Source organism: Hypanus sabinus, chromosome 3 (genome assembly GCF_030144855.1).
Source record: "Hypanus sabinus isolate sHypSab1 chromosome 3, sHypSab1.hap1, whole genome shotgun sequence".
In the NCBI taxonomy this organism is placed as follows: Eukaryota; Metazoa; Chordata; class Chondrichthyes; order Myliobatiformes; family Dasyatidae; genus Hypanus; species Hypanus sabinus.
The window spans coordinates 177,235,962-177,250,543 of NC_082708.1; the positions used below are offsets into that span (position 1 = coordinate 177,235,962).

Here is a 14,582-nt window from a genome sequence, read left to right on the forward strand (position 1 = left end):
GTGGGCTGACACCTCCAGTTAGGCCAGAACCAGCACAACCTCCGTCTCCTGTGTAATCACCACCACCGGCACCTGTGCAATCACAGCCGGTGCTACGTAGATCGCAGCGACAGACTCGACTGCCTGATAGACTTAACCTGTAAATATACTTGAAGAAACTTCGCCCCATGGGGACTCTCTTTTAAAACAAAGGGGGGGTGAATGTGGTGAACTACATATACCTGTCTGGACATATCCCCCCCCCTGCTGACTGCTCCTGTGGCTCCTCCCACAGACCCTGGTATAAAGGCGATTGGGGCCTGAGCCCTGCCCTCAGTCTCCAGGATGTAGTATGGTGGTCAATTGCTGCTTGTTCTTTCTTCCATTCAATAAAAGCCGATATCTCGCCTCACGTCTCAGAGAGTTATTGATGGTGCATCAGTTTGTCAGGCGGGATTTTCCTTTCAGTAAACCATGCTGGCTTTGGCCTATCTTGTCATGTGCCTCCAGGTACTCTGTAATCTCATCCTTAACAATTGATTCCAACAACTTCCCAACCATTGATGTCAGGCTAACAGGTCTATAGTTTCTTTTCTGCTGCCTCCTGCCTTTCTTAAATAGCAGAGTAACATTTTCAATTTACCAGTCATCTGGTATAATTCCAGAATCTACCAATTCTTGAAAGAACATCATTAATGCCTCTGCAATCTCTCCAGCTACTTCCTTCAGAACAGGGTGCATTCCATTGGGTCCAGCAGATTTATCTACCCTCAACCATTAAGCTTCCTGAGCACCTTCTCAGTCATAATTTTCACTGCACAAACTTCACTTCCCTGACACTCTTGAATGTCTGGTATACTGCAGATACCTTCCACTGTGAAGACTGATGCAAAATACGCATTCAGTTCCTCTGCCATATCTGCACCTCTCATTACAATATCTCCAGCATCATTTTGAATTGGTCCTATATCTACCCGTGACTTTTTTACCCTTGTATACAGTACTTAAAATGCTTTTAGTATCTTTGATATTAGTCACCAGCTTCCTTTCATAATTTATCTTTTCCTTCCTAATGATGATCTTGGATTCTTTCAAGTTCTTTTTTTTTAAATCTTCCCAATTCTCTATCTTCCTCTGATCTCTGGTTTCCTTGTATGTCCTCTCTTCTGCTTTTACTTTGACACTGACTTCACTTGTCAGCCATGGTAGTGTCCTTTTCTCCTTTGAAAATTTCTTCTTATTTGGAATATGTCATTCACTTCCCTCATTTTTCGCAGAAACTCCAGCCATTGCTGCTCTGCTGTCCTTCCTGCAAATGACCCTTTCCAGTCAACTTCAGCCAGTTCCCCTCTCATGCCATTTTAATTTCCTTTATTCCACTGAAATGCCGAGACATGGATATGGAGCAGGCGAGAGGATTTGAGCTAGAAGTTAGGAGCAGATGGGCAGTGACTTGGCCACCACTGCTGACCCACCAACTGGAGAGTGCAGTGGTTAAGGGTTGAAGGTTGGCCATGACATCAAAGGTTATGGTTTCTTCATCAGGTAACTGTAGAGAGCACCCTGGTATTGACACAAGCAAGAGATCTTTGATTAACCAATAAATGAGCATATAGCTCTTTGGTTTTGAGATTCCTAATAATTCACCCAGCAGTGATATCCCTTTCCCCATGTCTATATTTAAAGTATGTCAACTATTAAAGGCTTGAGGTCCAGGTCTTTATGATGTCTTCCACACACCACTCTAGCCTCTGAGCTTGTCCATCATGAAGTCCAATCTCATCTGCTCTTGGACACAGACAAAGTTCCTACTTTTTAAAGTACATCCAGATCTTTTCTTTTTGAGTAGAACCTTCTTTAAGATAGAAACATAGAAAATAGGTGCAGGAGTAGGCCATTCAGCCCTTGTGAACCAACTAACTTTATTCAAGGCTTTCCCTCTACAGGTTTTGCCCATATCCACATCTGCTAGCTGCCAGTGCAATAATTGAAGCCATTCTATACAGCCATCCTTAAATGATGTTAAGGAGATTTTTCCCACTACCTCGACCCTTTGCCTGGTACTCCCAGGTCTGGTAGATACAACTGAGATTGGAAACCAAACAAGGTGTTGAATGAGCAACAATTTATAGCCCTGATATTAATCACTGGATGGTAGTACGTCTACTTGAAAGATGTTGTTTAGGTGCATAACTGGAGTGCGTTACTTTTTTTGTTTGGCTGGAAAGGAATGTGGCCGTTACTAGCAAGGCCAGACTTCGCTCTCTATTATTGCTATGTATTGAAGCTCTTTTGGAGTATTCAAGTAACAACCATAGTGGAGGTGCATGTGGAGCACAGCAAACAAGGACACGCAAAACCTGATTGGTTTCTATTACAGTCCAGACCATGAGTAAGACATGGTTCTTTTAAAATTTCATGTTATTAACTGAATTTAATTTCTATCATTGCTATAGAATTTGGACCTGGGCTCTAAACTGTTAGGTTAATTATCTGGAATCTGATGGTATAAACTATTGCAGACTGTGGCCCAGATTTTCCTCTGAAATATATCCGGTAACGTGAGCCTACACACTAGACGTTCAGCTTACCACTCCATTCCGAAGCTCATCACCTTTTATGGTCAGCAGTCTAAACTATCTGTTCTCATAAAAGGATTTTTTTTTATTTGGGGTTTGTTTCTCCTGCCTGCGTGCTGCTCTTTATTCCTGGTTTCAGATGACAGCCTAGTATATGCAGTCACGGGGCTTGTTTGTATAAGGCTGGCATGGTAGAGCAGTGGTTTGTGAGATGCTATTACAGTGCCAGCAATCCCTGATCAGGGTTCAACTCCCACTGCTGCCTGTAAGGAATCTGTATAATCTCCCTGTGACCACATGGACTACCTCCAGATAATCAAGTTTACTCCCAAATTCCGAAAGGCATACGGTTAGGGTTAATGAGTTTTGGGCATGCCAGAAATATAAAGGATCCCCTGTACAATCCTTGCTGATATGATGCAAAATTGATGCATTTCACAGTTTTGATTGTACACGTGACAAATAAAGCTAATCTGTTTTAACAGAACTGCCAACATTATGTACATGTGATGGGAGGAACGAATTTTCAGCATGTTGCTCAGATATCCTACCTTGTTCTAGACTATGATGAACATCTTGTGCTCTTTGGACTTATTTTTATCCAGGCAAGTGAAGATATTGTCATTGATCCAGAAGCAGACATGCTATTTACATCTTCAATACATGGTGATACATTCTTAGTGCATATTTTTCCATATCTGTACTTTAACCTCTATTTTTTAAATGTTTTTTTGTATGTTGTGTTATAACACCCCCAGCAAATTCCTAATACATGTAAATGTATGTGGCAAATAAAGTTGAACCCTGAGCCTTCATCCAACGTTAGCATTCTAAATGTAAGAGGCATTATCACTACCTCTGACCTCGCTGAATTAAACCGTAAAGAGGAAAAGTCCCCAAATTGTTTTTATTCAAGATACTGTTTTGGAAATAAATGCAGGATCTCACACGTTTTACTAAAGACACAAACACCAAATTACAGCCTGGTAGCTTTTCATTTATTCTATTCTGTTCATTGACATTAGGTGAGGAGTCCACAGCATCCCACAACAAAAACCTTGTTTTCATCCTTAATGAAAATAATTTTGAGCACCAACTTGAATAGCTGATCATGCCCATTTATTTCATTGACAAAATGGACTGGGGAGAGATTAGAGATTTTAGCTTTATATTTGCCTTCAAACCTGCTGGAGGATGATAAGCTGTCTTTATACATGACGTGCCACAGTATTTGTGCTGCCATCTTGCATCTCCATATAAACCAGGTACAGTCCTGGCCTCTCGCACTGCCTATGTGGACTTTACATGCTCTACCTGTGATCACGGGCATTTCCTCTGGTATCCCAAAGCTGTGCTGGTTCCTGGGTTAACTGACGCCTGTAAATGACCCCTGATGCAGGTGGGTGGAAGTAGAACGTCAGAGGGAAAACGGGATGAGCGCAATTTAATTGGCACAGAGGAAACTGACTAATCTTGGCATTGGACTATTGAGAGAGATGTCCACTCTATATGGGCCCTTTGATACTTCCATATTGATCATCCATACCAATCTACAGTAATCACATTTTCCTCCACTTTCCATGTCTTGTGCTCATTAAGTTTACACTGAATTCACTTAAACGCAAAGTTAGTGTTGTAAATATTTGCCGAGAATATTTGCTTTGATCTTTAATGTAGTCTACAGCACTAAATAGGTAGTCTGCCCAGAGTGAAATGAACTACTAATTGGTTCGTTCTCAACAAGTGATATTGCTGCTTGAAATATTTTATTCTGGAAAAAATATAGTTGAACCAGGGTGTCCCTTTAGAACACAGATAATGAATTTCTTTAGCCAGAGCAGGGTGAATCTCTGAAATTCATTGCTACAGATGACTGTGAAGGCCTCGTTATTGGATATATTTAAAGCGGAGGCTGATCAGTTCTTGATCAGTAAAGGTGTCAGTTACGGGAAAAAGCAGGATAATAAGCTTGAGAAGGATAATCAATCCGTCATGGTGGAATGGTGGAGCAGGTTTGATGGGCCGAGTAGGTAATTTTGCTCCTATGTCTTATGGGCTTATCTTCTAATTTGTGGTTTGTGACTGAGATTTAATAAGTTATGAGCAAATACAAAATGTCACAAGTGAGGGAAAATTTCAAGTCATGTCTTCTAAATTATTCTTTGAGACTGAGGAGTAGAAATTTGTTATCTGAGGCTTATCTTAATGTCTTATTGGTGCATGCTGAACTCCACTTCTGAAATTTGAATATAAAGTGCATGAAACAACTGTCCATGGGTGAGAGTTGGTGGGAAGGTGGGAAGGAGGGAAGAGGCTTGTTATGTTCAGTTATGTTGTGTTCCATGTTGTTTTGCCAAGCATTTTGGCATGCTATGTTCATGCCGGAATGTGTGGCATTTACAGGCTGTCCCCAGCACATCCCTGAGTTATAGAGTCATTGAGCACTACAGTCCATCTAATCTGTGCCAGATCATTAATCTCCCTGGTCCCATTGACCTGGTCCTGGACCATATCCTCCTACCCATGTAGCTATCCAAATTTCTCTTAAATGTGAAAATCGAGCCCACGTCCATCACTTGTGCTGGCAGTGCATTCCACATTCTCACCACCTGAAGACGTTCCCCTTCATGTTCCCCTTTCTTTTGAAAAGTGACCAACACTGGGCACAATACTCTAAATTAGGCCTCATCAATGACTTATACAATTTCAACATAACATTCCATCTCCTGTGCTCAATACATTGAAGGCCAATGTGCCCAAAGCTTTCTTTACAACCTTATCTACTTCTGACAGTACTTTCAAGGAATTATGAATGCAGTTTCCCAAATTCCTCTGTTCTACTGCACTTCTCGGTGCCCTACCACTCACTGTGTAAGACCTACCCTGGTTCATCCTCCAAAAATGCAACATTTCACGGTTGTCTGTATTAAATTCCATCTGCCAGTTTTCCAGCTGGTCCAGATTCCACTGTAAGCTTTGACTGTCTTTCTCGCTGTCCACTACACCCCCAATCTCAGTGTCACCTAGATTTCTGATATAGATGCCAAACAACAATGGACCCAGCACACCACTAATTACAGGCCTCCATTCAGAAAGTTAACCATCTACAGCCACACGCTGCCTTCTTCACAAAGCCATTGTCTAATCCAATTTACTAACTCATCCTGAATGCCAAGCAACTAAGGCACCTTGACCAACCTTTAATGAGGAACCATGTCAAAAGCCTTGCTAAAGTCCATTAGATAGTATCTACTGCAGTGAATTCGGCTTTTCTTATAACTTCCTCAAGAAACTATAAGATTGGTTAGACATGAACTATCATGCTCAAGTCTATGTCAACTATCCCTAATAAAGTTGTGTTGGTTGTCAATACAAATAATGCACTTCACTGTATGTTTTGATGTAGGCATGATAAATTAATCAGAATAAGTAAATGAAAAGCTCACTTTAAGTGAGTGAAGCTGTGTTTGATAAAGATTTTTTTTCATCTACAGATTCTGGAAATCTGACATGGGGAAACTCAGCAGGCCAGGCAACATCTGTGGAAAGAGATGTAGTCAATGACTGAGTTCTGACAAAAGGTACCAGACCTGAAACTTTGATTGTTTCTCTTTCCACAGATACTGCTTCACATGCTGATCGGTTCCAGCATTTTCTGTTTTGGTTTAAGCTGTGTTTAACATGTCTAGGTTGCAAATAGTGCAACTTACAGCATAGAAAGGAGAACAATGATGTACCACAGGACCGTATTTTTTTAATTAGCATTTTCTAAAACAAGTCCTGTTCTTCAGCTGAATCTGTGATTAATTTCCAGCCTTTTCTTCTCCCCACATTTTACCATAAGGAGACACATGAGACAGCAGATACTGGAATCTGCATCAACACACAGAGTGCTGGAGGAATTTGTTGGATCGGACATTATCTGTGAATGGTAATGGATAGTCAACATTTCTGATTGAGAAGTGAGTCCAAATGAAGGCTCTCAACCCAAAACATCAACTGTCCACTTCTCTCCATAGATGCTGCTTTACCCATTCAGTTCCTCCAGCACTTTGTGTTTTGCAACAAGTCACATCACATGAATGAGTTCCAAGTGCCTGCAGAATATATTTAAACTTTGGGATCTTATTTTCTTCTGTGGAAAAGCTCCTTGATGTATTCGCCGGCTGGTTCTGCCATGACTTGCATTTTCTGATTCTTCAGTGCCGCCTCTCTCATCTGATAGTAAAGGAATTCATTCTCCTTGAACATTCGAAGTTCCATTTCGGTCTGACATCGCATTGTCTGTGAAGTGGACATAATAGAAATCGTCAGTCTAACTTAGGCTGAAACACTGGCAGCCTGGTAGAAGCAGCACCATCACACCCATTTATACCATCTGCAGTAAAAAATTACCAACAAAATGTGACAAAATGAATTGATGAAGTCTGAAGTTCAAATTTACTCATCATTCAATCATATTTGAATATAGCCAAATGAAACAGCATTCCTCTGGATCCAAGGTACAACACACATAATCAAATAGAACGTGTTGTTACAATTTCAGAAAAAACTTAGTCACAAAGAAAAAAACACATAGCCCAAGTCTCTGAATGTCATGGCTGTAGATTGTCCTGGTCCAGATTGTTCTTCCAAGGCAGCAACGAGCCAACACCAGGGGGAAGCATCGACAAGAGGGGCCAACGCCCAACCCATCACAATTCCAGTGTGCCCGGCAAAGGCCCTTGCTCTGTCCCTTGAGCAGCTGCGACAGGTTGCTGCATCCAGGGTGACCTCGCAGCCGAGGTCTGCTGCTCACCACCACAGAGGCGATGCGGCTCCCCCGCTCTCAGTCTTGCCCGAGAATGGGCCTGCAGTGCTCTACTTTATCAATGTCCAGCAGCATCTTGCGATCCCAATAGAACACCCGAGATAATCACCTACTCCATTTACTGGATCGTGCACCGTCTCAGCACAAAGGTATGCCACAAGTTCAGGCGACAACACAACAATACACAAAAAATCCAGCTCTATCACTGATGCTATTGTCCTGCAGTATTTGATGTTCCTAATATCTAGCAGTGACTTGTGATCTTAAAGACTTACAAGATAAACAAATGCACTTTTGATTGGACCCAATCCAGAAGGTAGAGCAGTGGGTGTGGTGTATATGATTTTACTAAAGTTTGATGAGGAGGAATTTCTTCAGCCAAGGGATGGTGAACCTGTGTAATTCTTTGCCACAGATGGCTGTGGATGCCAAGACATAGGGTATATTTAAAGCAGAGGTTGATAGGTTTGTGATTGGTAAGGGTGTCAATGATTATGGGAAGAAGCAGAAGAATAAGGTTGAGAGAGATAATAAATCAGCCATGATAGAATGGTGGAGCAGTCTTGATGGGCTGAATGGTCTAATTCTGCTCCTTTATTTTATGGTTCACCATGGTAGGGATTCAGGGAACTTGGCTGTGTGGAATCAGAACTGGCTTGCCCACAGAAGGTGGCAGAAGATGGAGCATATTTTGTGGTGTTCCTCAGGGATCTGTTCTAGGTTCCCCACTCTTTTTATAAATTATGGGGCTGAGGAAGGGGAAGAGTGAGTTAGTAAGTTTTCATGTATATGACACAGAGTTTGGTGTTGTGGATAGTGTTGCAGGTTGTCATAGGTTACAAAGAGATATAGACAGAATGCAGAGCTGGGCAGAGAAGTAGGAGGATAGAAGTGCATAGGGTTGTGAGAGGCATAGGTAGAGTGGACAATCAGTGCCTTTTACTCTGGGTAGCAATGGTCAATACCAGAGGACATCTATTCAAGATGAATGGAGGAAAGTTTAGAGGAGATGGCAAAGGAAGGTTTCTTTTAAAGAGAGTTGTGGCTGCCTGGAATATATGGTGGGGTGGTGATAGAGGTAGGTACAATAGGGACACATAAAAGACTCTGACACATGGATGTAAGAAAAATGAAGAGGTAGTGTAGGAGGTAAAGGTTAGACTGCTCATGGAGGAGGTGTATATAGGTTGGCACTCTGCTGTGCTATTCTATGTTCTAACACAGCAAAATGCACACTTTGACAATTTGAAAACACATTCGATCAAGAGACCGGGGTTCTACTGTTGGGTTCCATCCCAGAACTTTCACAGAGCTGGAAGTTCATCATGGCAATCAGCCATGGAATGGTGGAATGGACTTGATGGGTCAAATAATCTAACTCTGTTCCCATGACTTATTGTCTTGTACTTTCCCAGAAAATCAGTTGTATTATTATATAATTAAATTATTATTGTCACATGTTCCAAGTTGCAATGTTTTGCATGACAACCATACAGATTATTTCATCACATCAGTACGTGGGCAGTAAAAGGCAACAGCAAATACAGAATTCAAAATAGTGTTACGGCTACAGAGTATAAGCAGGCAGACAATTAAATGCAAGGCCGTGATGAGCTAAATTGTGAGGTCAAGTGTCTATATTATCATACAAGAGGTCTGTTGTATAGTCTTATTACAGCTAGGTACCTGGAGAAGTTGTCATTTAACCTACTGGTACATGCTTTCAATATTTTGTGTCTTCTGCTCGATGGGAGGGGGTAGGAAGGAGTGAGAAAAGAGAATGGCTGTGCTGGGAGAGGTGTTGGCTGTTCTACCAAGGCAGTGAGTAGTATATATACATTCTTGAAAATCAAAGATTTTCACCTGCCTTCCATTATTGATGTATTAATCTCTGCCTTACGTTTGATGATGCTGTGAAAGCTATGATCCTAACTAACAGATCCAATACAGAGTCATTCTCAGTGAAGACTGCAGTTAAGCAAGGCTGTGTTGTCTTCCCAATGCATTTTACAATCTGTCTGACTGCAACACAGCCCGTCACCGCCAATACATTCTTCAAAGCAAGGTCACTACAAGATCAGGGGTCAGGTTGCAGGATGCATGAGGCCTGAGGTCAGTCTCTCTAAGCCATGACCAACTTGTTCAGTGAAGTGTATGTCTCAAAGCAAAGGTGCTCCATTAACTTCTCCCCACTGTGCAACAGTAACAACAATAAAAATCCAGAAAGCAACCCTGAAAAACAGGAACCGTTTCCCCCATATCTCAGGAATTTCTAGCAGAGATTAATCTCACTGATAAAAGCTGTTTCCCTTTTATTATGCCATTACAACTCTTCACCTTATTCTTGTGTGCATCTTTGAACAAGTTGACAATGTCTTGGACATTGACCTCAAGATCTGCTAGCACTGTAGCTGAACTGATGTGGAGGTGATCTTATTGGAGATGAGGTACAGTATTACAGCAAGACAGACTGAGAAGTGGTTGACACCATAGCCTTTCACAATACCAGTCTCTACTGAATCTTTCAACTCCACAGTAAAGATAACTGAACCAATGTCAGCAACTTCTCCCAGGTGAATATTCCTGAATATTATAGTGTCCTACTGATACTCATCTTGTCTTGAAAAGCCACATTGTTCATATGTCTTATATTAATCTCCCAAAGCAAGCACTCTCTTCCAAGCTCTGATGTGGGAAAAGATTTCTAGCGTGGACCGAGGAAAAGCCAATCTGAAACAGTGCACCAATCTCACTGGTAAGAGGCATCAGCTGTTCAAAGTTGGATGGAAATGTGAACCTTGAACCCGTGCTACAGAAGCACACAAGAACCTACATAAACATTTGACAAACCCACCCCAGACTTTAAGAGCCATGTGGCCTAGTCCTGCTTGCGTGCTTAATGTCTGAGAAGCAGCAGGCAGTCTCAATCTTGAGAAAATCAGGTTCATCTATACATTCAAGATTCAAAACAGTCAAACCTTCAAAGTCACCCTCCAGTTAAAATAGCACCCTTGGGACTAACCTCAAGATCCTTGGTGATGGGATGGGTTGAGCCATGTGTCACCAGGATAATCCCATATGCTTGGCAGATCATGGCATGGCCTGGTTCTATGAGCCCAGCATGCCAGTGGGTCACTCCAGCCCTCATCAGAGCCATTCCCAACTGGGCATTGTTGTGATGGTAGAGCTTCCTATGAATGATAAGAACATTTTGTTAGGAACTCTTTATATAAACACAGCCTTGGTCCCACTAATTCCCATCAACAATTACACCCAGCCTTTACGTGTAAGAAACTTTCCAGGTAACATGATCTTTCTGTCTATATCAGCCATCTGTTGGTGATATCTATTGTTTTTTACCTCCTTTTCCTGCCTCTGGGAGCGGAGGATGTGTCCAGTCTGACATCCAGTCAGACTCGATGGGCTGAATGGCCTACTTCTGCTCCTTTATCTCGTGATCCTGGGCATTTACTGCTCTACATTTTCACAACTCTCACATTCTTTTTTCTGTGTTCCTGCTCTCTAAATCCTCCCACTTACTCACTGACCAGACACAGGCCCTTCAGCCTACAATGTTGTAACCTGTAATCAGCTTTTAACCTATTCCAAGATCAAACAACTGCTTCTCCCCCACATACCTCTCCATTTATCCTTCATCCATGTGCCTAGCTAAGAGTTGCTTAAATGCCCCAATGTATCTGCCACCACCATCACCCCTAGCAACGCGTTCTACATACCCACCACTCTCTGTGTAAAAATAAAACTACTGTACCTCTGACAAACACCCACCCAAACCTTCCACCAATCACCTTAAACTTGAGCCCTCTGATAATAGCCATTTCTACATGGGGAAAAGGTGCTGGCTGTCCACTTTATCAATGGGGTGAGTGGTAGCTAAGCAGTTATCACAAGACAATGCTTTTCAGCAGGCATCTGTAAGATCAAGGTTCGGTTCCTACCACTGACTGTAAATTCTCCTTGTCGCTGCATGAAATTCCTCAGGATGCTCCAATCTCCCCTCACATTCCAAAGTCATGCTGTCAGGGTAGTGAGCATGCTACGTTGGCCCCGGAAGTGAGGCAGCATTTGCAGGCTGCCCAGCACAGTCTTCGTGGACAGGCAAAACATTTTTATACGTTTCGATGTACATGTGACAAATAATAAAGCTAATTTTCATCCTCACATACACCTCCATGGAGATGCTTCCTGTGCATTGATAATAAACTTGGTTTTGACTTGGACTGACCTGCTTGAACCTGTAACTACTAAGCCAAGAGCAAGAGAACAAGCAACTGGCGCAAAAGTAATTCAGAATGTAGGGAGAATCTGCAAAATAATGAGAAATACCCCATGCTACAGACACAGATTTTCTGATCTACAAGGGTTCCTTGGTTATGGGAGGTGCTGATTGGTACTTACAGATATCCCTCCACCATCTGCTTGGCGTACCCTGCTGCTTCTTCAAAGTACTGCAGATAAGAGAGGACTTCGGAGGCGAGGCTCAGTATCTTTAGCTTATAGAGGTTTGTATCTTCCAGAACAGGCTCCTGTCTCTTCAGGCACTCCCGGCACAGCTTCACAATCTGACCATGCATAAATCAGCCACCACAAATGCACCAAGAGAAGACGACAAGAAAAGAGGAATAAAGACAGTGTTTAATAACACCCTTGGTAGTATTTCATCTCTGGAGTCTTCTCCCTCCCTCCTTATCTGCTTACTTTGCAACTTTATTCCCTGGAGTGTTGGGGAATGAGGGAGATTTTGGAGTACTCTGTACAGTTCTGGTCACCTACCTTAAGGAAATATATCAATAAGATTGAAAGCGTACAGAGAAAATTTCCAAGGATTTTGCTGGCACTTGAGATCCTGAGTTAAAGGCAAAGGTTGGACAGTTTTTTTTTGCAGCATAGGCAAAAGAGGGGAGGTTTCATAGAGGGATACAAAACTTCTCTGTTCCATTGTGAATGCCTGTAAGAAAATGAATCTCAAGGCAGTGTATGGAGACATACTGTACATGTACTACATGAAAATAAATTTACCGTACTTTGAACTTGGAACTTTGAATTATGAGGGGTACAGATAGGGTAAATGCAAGCAGGGTTTTTCCACTGCGTTTGGGTGAGAATAGAACCAGAGTTCATAATTAAGAGTGAAAGGTGAAATAATTAAGGGAAACTCGAGGAGAATCTTCTTCACTCAGAGGGTGGTGAGAGTGTGGAACGAGCTGCCAGCTGAAGAGGTGGCTGCAGATTTGATTTCAACATTTCAGAGAAGTTTGGTTCCGTACATAGATGGGAGGGGTATGGAGGGCTATGGTCCCAGTGCAGGTCGATGGGACGAGGTAAAGTAACAGTTTGCATGACCTAGATGGGCCAAATGGCCAGCTTCTATGACTCTATAACTTTGGGTTAGTGCAACTCTTGAGTAGGATCAGAGCTCTGCAAGCCTGAATCAGCTGGAGTCACCTCTAAGTTTTAGATTATCAGATGCCTGCAATGCCAGAGTCCAGAGAGTGAAATGTCCTCCTCACCTTCTATGGAACCACTTGTCTGCACCCAAACTTCTGAAGTAAACTTTGCAACCATATCTACTGAATTTGTAATTAGATTAGATTAGATTCAACTTTGTTGTATTTGTGCTGAGTACAGATACAAAGCCAAATGAAATGCAGTTAGTATCTAACCAGAAATGCAAAGAATAGCGTTATTTACAAAATAATTGTGGATAAAAAATAAGTGCTACAGCACACAAATATATAAGTACTGAGACAGTACAATATGGGTGCAATACTGCTTAGCGCTGTGATGTGAGGTTCAGCAGGGTCACAGCCTCAGGGAAGAAGCTCTTCCTGTGCCTGCTGGTGCGGGAGTGGAGGCTCCTGTAGCGCCTACCAGATGGGAGGAATTATTCACCTGTTGTTATCTTTATACCTAAGGAGAATAATATCTCAACATATTTTGAGCACTGGGAGATTCCCCCTGGAATTTCTTCCACCACGTCTCCTCTGCATGTCAAAGTTAAAAGTAAATTTATTGTCAAAGTGCATATATGTCACCATACACAACCGTGAGATTCATTTTCTTGTGGGCATTCTCAATAAGTCCAATAACCGCAATAGAATCAATGAAAGACCACACCAACAGGGTGGACAACCAGTGTGCAAAAGGCAGGAAACTGTGCAAATACAAGAGAATAAAAAAGAAGTAATATTAGGCTGGTCCTGGACTAATTTCCACTTGGCATTATTTAATTATTATTTAATTAATTATTTATGGGTTTTATATTGCTATATTTCTACACTATTCTTGGTCGGTGCGACTGTAACAAGACCCAATTTCCCTTGGGATCAATAAAGTATGTCTGTCTGTCTGGCTGTCTGTTAATAATAAATCTTGATTTAAAATACAAATTCTTAAAAGACACTATACCTTACTATAAATACAAGCTTGATCCAATTTTAGAGTCAGAGTCCCACAAATTATATTACATCTGATTCATTATTACAGATAGGACAATCCAGAATAACCACCCAGATATAATATTACAAGATAAACAAGCAAGAACATTAACAATAGATATTGCCTTTCCAAATACACACAACCCTCAGAAACGAGTAAGTGAAAAACACTAGAAATATGCTGAATTAAAAGAGGAAATTGAAAGACTATGGAACATGAGCAGGGTATACATTCTCCCAGTGGTAATATCCACAAAAGATTTCGTCCCAAAGTCACTACACAATAACACCGAACAATTAGGCCTACACAACAATATTTATGTAAAGCCACAATACTAAACACCTCCAGAATAGTTTGAAAATTCCCAGTAACTGAGAAATGAATGTGCTTGGCTCAGGTTTTACCAGCTTGACTTGAGAAAAGAATAAATATGTAATTATAATATATAATAATAAATAAACGAATGAATAAATAATATCAAGAAGATGAAGAGTCCTTGAAAGTGAGTCTGCAGGTTGTGCGAACAGTTCTGTGATAGAGTGAATGAAGTCATGTTGAATAAAGGCCTGTTACATCTGCATCTCAGGTCTCCATGTGACCCTTTCATAGTCACACAATCAAGTCAAGTCAAATCACTTTTATTGTCATTTCGACCATAACTGCTGGTGTAGTGCATAGTAAAAATGAGACAACGTTTTTCAGGACCATGGTGTTACATGACACAATCCAAAATCTAGACTGAACTACGTAAAAAA

At 41.5% G+C, this 14,582-nt stretch overlaps 1 protein-coding gene across 2 annotated transcripts in view; it reads right to left on the reverse strand.

Annotated features, from left to right (window-relative positions):
• Nucleotides 1-6,474: 6,474 nt before the first annotated feature.
• Nucleotides 6,475-14,582, reverse strand: part of smyd1b (SET and MYND domain containing 1b) — a 74,526-nt gene continuing 66,418 nt past the window's right edge. For both annotated transcript variants that reach the window (XM_059963429.1, XM_059963428.1), the window contains 3 exons: nucleotides 11,788-11,951; nucleotides 10,391-10,559; nucleotides 6,475-6,842 (listed from right to left, as the gene is read on the reverse strand). In XM_059963429.1, coding sequence (XP_059819412.1) covers nucleotides 6,684-6,842; nucleotides 10,391-10,559; nucleotides 11,788-11,951 — 492 coding nt within the window. In that variant the 3' untranslated portion in view covers nucleotides 6,475-6,683. The remainder of the gene's footprint in view (nucleotides 6,843-10,390; nucleotides 10,560-11,787; nucleotides 11,952-14,582) is intronic.